At 37.2% G+C, this 6,785-nt stretch overlaps 1 protein-coding gene across 1 annotated transcript; it reads left to right on the top strand.

Annotated features, from left to right (window-relative positions):
• Positions 1-5,875: 5,875 nt before the first annotated feature.
• On the top strand, positions 5,876-6,244 carry LOC138875344 (phosphoglycerate mutase-like protein AT74H). The gene has a single exon (XM_070154171.1). The coding sequence runs from the start codon at positions 5,876-5,878 to the stop codon at positions 6,242-6,244; it is 369 nt and encodes a 122-aa protein (XP_070010272.1).
• Positions 6,245-6,785: the final 541 nt, after the last annotated feature.

The following is a 6,785-nucleotide window of genomic DNA, read 5'->3' as shown; positions in this document are numbered from 1 at the left end:
CCTCGGTTCGGGATTCAACCGGTGACTTGGGACACCATTAATCTCCCAAGTGGCGACTCTAAATAATTAATAATTAAATCCCGTTCCGATTGTCCTTTAAATAGAAAAACTTCTTCATGTCCTTTGCGGGGTATAGGTAAAAAGAAGGTGTGACAAAGATGACAGAGGGATAGAAGATCAGGAAAAGGTTCTTCACAGAAAAAGGGGATCGCGGGAGTTCGATTTTCTAGCCAGTAACACTTGCTGTAACATTGAGATGGTGGCATAGGGGGAAAGTTGAGTTTGGTCCTCCACTAAAATATGTAGGTGGGGTCATACTGATGGAAGCTGATTTTGATGAAAAAACTCGTATGAGTTGAGGGAGTGAGTCTATTTGAGAAGAAAGGTGTTTTATGGAGCAAATACTTACTGAGTCAAGGTTGGAAAGGCCACGTGACAATATTGCATTAGTTTAAGGAAGAATTTTAGAGCCCTCACGCGCTCTATTTTCGTGAACCCACGTCAGGCACCAAAAAAAACTGAAAAGGGTCTAATGATTAGAATTGTAAATGTTTAAGGGGTAGTTCAAGGGGTTCCTATATATTATCCCTTTTAAATACCGTGTTGTCTCAGTCCATATAACCCTTGAGGAAGCTTCACTGAGTAGATGAGTAGTGTAGCAATCTTACTGATTTACTGAACATTATACTTCTACTTTCGATATATCGTTTGAATATGGTCAAGAACATTTTCCCGTCCTACATCAAATTGTATATGGTTTGCCCAAAAGAGACTATTTTTTCTTTTATTTCTAATTATTCAATCGTATTATTGGGGAAATGAACACCAACCTAATAAATACATGACACAACAAAGGCTAGCTTGTACGCATTTTGTTGCGGAATATCGTGGGTTAATTAGCACACAATCACACACAAAGCAAATAGAGAAGAAAAATCAATACATGGATTTAACGAGGTTCGGCCAAGCCTAATCCTCGGGGCAAAAGCAGAGAGAGTTTTCCACTATGAATGAGAAGAAAAGCACAATACAATCTATAGAATCTCCAACTACAACCCCTATATATAGATCCCAAAAGGTCCCAAACATATATGAGAAAAGTTTCCCAATTTGACAAGGACTATAGGTTTTCCTTTCCCAAATCTATTAGGACAATGGATTTTCCTAAACCTATAGGTACTATGAGTTTCCTAAAAATACAAGGAAATAGTTCAAGCCACAAATAACAAATCTTCCCCTTGGCTTGAATTTTCTTCATCAACAGGAACAACGTCTCTCTACCTTGCCTTCAGCCCTCGCAAGGTCTCTATTGAGCACACACCAATCAAGTCTAGGCAATGCGTAAACTTGTTGGTCAGGACGGCCTTAGTCATCATATCAGCCGGATTATCATGCGTAGACACTTTCTCCACTTTAACAATCCCCTTTGATATAATGTCTCGAATAAATTGATGTCTGACTTCAATATGTTTCGTTCGCTCATGAAACATCTAATTCTTAGCAAGATGAATGGCACTTTGACTGTCACAAAAAACTTGTGTCTTCTTCTGAACTATTCCAAGATCACTTACCAAGCCTTGCAGCCAAATAGCCTCTTTAACTGCTTCCGTAATTGTCATATACTCAGTTTCTATGGTAGAAAAAGCAACGACAGACTGCAAAGTCTCCTTCCAACTGATGACACTACCAGAAAGAATAAAAACATAGCCTGTCTGAGATCTTCTCTTATCCAAGTCCCCTGCATAATCTGAATCGACATAGCCAACTAAGGATTCACTCAACTTGTCTTTGTAAAAAGTCAAGCCTACATCTGCAGTACCCTTCAAGTATCTCAAGATCCACTTTACCGCATGCCAATGTTCTTTACCAGGACACGCCATGTATCTACTCACAACACTAAAAACATGTGAAATGTCAAGGCGAGTGCAAACCATAGCATATATAATGCTGCCTACAGCACTGAATATGGAACACTAGACATTTGTTCCATCTCCTCGTCTGTTTTTGATGACATGTCTGCAGACAACTTGAAATGGGAAGCAAAATGAATGGACACAGATTTAGCACCTATCATATTAAATCTCTTGAGGACCTTCTCAATATAGGACCGTTGGGACAACATCACCTTTCCAACCCTTCTATCTCGAGTAATCTCCATCCCCAATATCTTCTTTGCAGCACTTAAATCCTTCATCTCAAACTCCTCACCTAGTTGCTTCTTCAATCGGGTAATATGTGACATACTTTTAACAGTAATAAGCATGTCATCCATATATAACAATAAATATACACTAGAATCGTTTTCAAGTTTTTTGTAATACACACAACTATCATATTCACTTTGAGAAAATGCATTTTGAATCATGAATGTATCAAATCTTTTATACCACTGCCTAGGCAACTATTTCAGACCATATAAAGATTTCTTAAGCAAGCAAACATGATTTTTCTTATCCTGAGTAATGAATCCCTCGAGTTGACTTATATATATCTGCTCATCCAACTCACCATGCAAGAATGAAGTTTTCACATCTAACTGCTCTAGTTCTAAGTCATGAAGAGCCACCAAAGCTAGTAAGACCCTGATAGAGCTATGCTTTACCACTGGAGAGAACACTTCATTATGATCTATCCCCTCCCTCTGTGAAAAACCTTTAGCTACTAATCTTGCCTTGTACCTTGATGCTTCAACCCCTGGATTGCCCTCTTTTCTTTTGAAAATCCATTTGCAGCCTAGTACCTTCTGTCCCCTTTGGCAATGGAACAAGCTTCCATGTCTGATTCTTATGAAGAGACTCAATCTCTTCACTCATATCACCAATCCACTGATCTGCTTCTAGACTAGAAATAGCTTCTTTATAGCTATTAGGCTCAAGCACATCAATGGTCTCTGCAACAGACAAAGCGAACTCCACAAAATTAGCATATCCAAGAAAATTACCATCAGCTACGTTTGCAAACCTTTGTGGTGGATTTATCACTCTCTTCCCTCTGCCTGTTGCAATGATATAGGGTTGTTGCGTAGGTTCATCAACATTATTGTCTTGATCAATATTTTTCACCTCCTCTACTTCCTCTACTTTAGAACTACTGGGTTGAGCTAGTGGAGATTCAATTTCTAGCTCTATGTGGTCACTAACACCACGATCTGTTTCTGCTATTGCCTTCTCCCTCTAACTGTCCTGTGAGACAGATTCATTGAATGTTACATCCCTACTGATAATTAGCCCTGGAGTCTTTTGATCTGTGCACCACAACTTATAACCTTTCACTCCAATTGCATACCCTAGAAATATGCACTTCTTTGCCCTCGGCTCAAGTTTTCCATCCCTCACATGAGCATAAGCAGGACAACCAAATATCCTTAAATTTGAATAATCAACAGGCGAATCGGACCATACCTCAAAAGGAGTTTTGAACTTAATAGTTGTGGATGAAGATCTATTAACCAAATAACAAGTTTTATTGATTGCTTCAGCCCAAAAATCTTTGCTAACACATGAGTGTGAAAGCATGCTTCTTGCCCTATCACAAAGCGCTCTATTCATACGTTCTGCAACACCATTTTGTTGTGGTGTTACGACACAAGTGCGGTGTCTCACTATGCCCTGCCTGCTACAGAAATTATCGAACTCAGAATTGCAAAATTCCAACCCATTGTCAGTTCGAAGACGCTTAACATTTCTTTATGTCTGCCTCTCAACCATCGTCTTCCATTTAACAAATATCGAAAATGCCTCATCTTTTGTTTTCAGAAAATACACCCACACCATCCTTGAGTAATCATCAATCAAAGTCATAAAATACCTGGCACCACTCTTAGAGGGAATTCTGTTTGGACCCCACAAGTCAGAGTGTATATAATCTAACTTGTCTCTGGTTTTGTGCTCGGCCTTCTTGATGAACTTTACCCTTGTCTGTTTACCAAATACACATGCTCACAAAAATTCAAAACTTGATTTTCAGCAAATTCTGCTTACTCAACAAAGACAATCCATTATCACTCATATGGCCAAGTTGCAAGTGCCACAATTGAGACTGATTCAGTTTACTTTTTCCAGAAGCTACAACAGTTTCCCCTTCAACTACACTGGCCTAAAGATGATACAATTTAGAATGTAGTTTACCCTTCATGAGTACCATGGAGACTTTACACACTTTAAGTATTCCATTCTCGGGGTGAAATTTATACCTTTGATCATCCAAAGTCGAGAAATCAAATTTCTCTTTATCCGAGGAAAATGCCAACACTCAATGTTTCTGATAATTCCGTCGAACATTCTCAATTTGATGTTACCACCCCCCTACTGGTAATAGATTATCATCTCCCATATAGACAGTCCCACTCATTTGTTTGTAAGTTGCAAACCAATTCCTGTGTGGACACATGTGGAAAGTAGCACCAGAATCAAGAACCTAAGAATTTTGCCCATGACTAGAACTCACAACACAAACTTCCCCTACATAATCACTATCATCAGAATTATTTCCAGTGTCAATAATATTTGTCGAATTATCTATTTTTTGCTTCCCTCGTTTCTCCTTCAGCTTAATCTCTCTTGTAGTGACCTTGCTCCCCGCACTCATAATAGTTTTGCTTCCTTGCTCTAGACTTTGATCTTGCGGTTGACTTTTTCCTATTAAAGTCCTTTTGTTGTGTTCTTCCTCTAATCACAAGACTCTCGCCCTCAATTCTGTTGTCTGGAAAGCTCTTTTTCATCTCTTTAGATTTTAGTGCATTACTAACATCTTCTAGTGAAATGCTATCTTTCTCATATAGCAGTGTATCGGCAAAAGTATCATAAAACTGTGGTAAAGAACACAACACAATCAAGGCCTGATCCTCACTCTCAATTTTGATATCCACATTCTTCAGGTCCATTATAATTGAATTAAACTCATCAAGGTGAGTTTTAACAGGTGTACCTTCGTTCATACGGAGATTGTATAACCTCTTTTTCAGGTAGAGGCAGTTTGTCATGATTTTTTAGAATACAGATCTTCCAGCTTCTTCCATGTCGTTGCTGCAAAAGTTTCTTCAGCAATTTCCCGAAGAACGCTATCTGTAACGCTCATGAAAATCGCACTCAAAGCCCTCTCCTTCAGGTCTTCCTTCTTTGTCTCTTTCATATCTTCAGGAAAATCCTCATCAATTGCTTTCCATAACCCTTGTAACACCAGGGACGATTTCATCCTAATCTTCCAAAGACTGAAACTAGAACCTCCATCAAATTTCTCTACTTTGTACTTTGTTGAAGATGGTGAAGACATCTTAACCCTAAATTATATGTAGAAACTCAAACCTTGCTCTGATACCAATTGTTGCGGAATATCGTGGGTTAACTAGCACACAATCACACACAAAGCAAATAGAGAAGACAAATCAACACAAGGATTTAACGAGGTTCGGCCAAGCCTAATCCTCGGGGCAAAAGCAGAGAGAGTTTTCCACTATGAATGAGAAGAAAAAACACAATACAATCTATAGAATCTCCAACTACAACCCCTATATATAGATCCCAAAAGGTCTCAAACATATATGAGAAAGGTTTCCCAATTTGACAATGACTATATGTTTTCCTTTCCCAAATCTATTTGGGACAACGAGTTTCCTAAACCTACAGAGACTATGAGTTTCCTAAAAATACAAGGAAATAATTCAAGCTACAAATAACACATTTCGATTAATTTATGGGATATCTGTCACCTCTCACCAGCACAAGATATCAGGTAATTGGAAGTAATCACCTAGTGTTTTTGTTTCCGCTGAAATTTGAACCTGAAAACCTCATGATTTTCACCTATTTTATTAACCACTGGACCACGCATACAATAATGTGCAGGTTTTGTTGAATGCTTAAAGAGAGACATCGAAATGAAGAAGTTTTGTGATGATCCATCTCAAGATACCAACATCATCATTGTTACACATGGACTGAGCAGTCGTATTTTCCTAATGAAATGGTTCGAGTGGACTATTGAGCAGTTTGAGGATCTTAACAGGATGAGAACTTGTGAATTTCAAGTGCTGCAATTAGGGCAGGGAGGAGAACACAGCCTAGCATTTCATCACGACGATAAGAAACTTAAGGAATGGGGATTATCCCTTGACATGATCGATGATCAGAAACATAGAGCTCTTGCCCCTATTGTTAATTCTCTGGAACGTTGTGATTTATATCCTTACATGGATTGCTTTGCTGAATACTTCTATTATGAAGTGAATACTTCTATTATGAAGTGAATACTACTAGTATTAGTACCCGCGCAATACGCGGATACAAATCATGTCAAATTATGATTTGTGTTATTTAAATTATGTACAAATAACCTTAAAATTAAACCTTCTATATAAAAATTATAAATATTTATTATTATTAATTAAAAAGTAGGACATGGAACTATTTTTCAAATCTCATAGTGGATAATTTGTTTTCTTTTTATATATCCGTAATAACCCAACCCCTTGATTTTGACACTTGTATTATATTTTACGGTTAATATTAAAGAATACTAAATATGTAATATTGTGATTTGTGTTATTTGAACATATTAAATTATATTATTTTAGTAAAATTCTTATTATCACTTTATTTTTCATCTCAAATTTAAATAAGTCTTATCCTTCTACATTTTTAGACAGAATTATTTCTCTTTTTTGTTTCTTGCTCATAGCTTTTGCATTATTTATAGTACTTACTATTGTTATACTATAATATCATCTTTTATTAGCTTATAAATTAACTTAATGTCTTGCTTATTATCCCTTTAATAATTATTAATAA

This window comes from Nicotiana sylvestris, chromosome 1 (assembly GCF_000393655.2).
Source record: "Nicotiana sylvestris chromosome 1, ASM39365v2, whole genome shotgun sequence".
Classification (NCBI taxonomy): domain Eukaryota; kingdom Viridiplantae; phylum Streptophyta; class Magnoliopsida; order Solanales; family Solanaceae; genus Nicotiana; species Nicotiana sylvestris.
The sequence above is the reverse complement of the archived record's forward strand: the minus strand, read 5'-3'. Positions and strand labels throughout refer to the sequence as shown.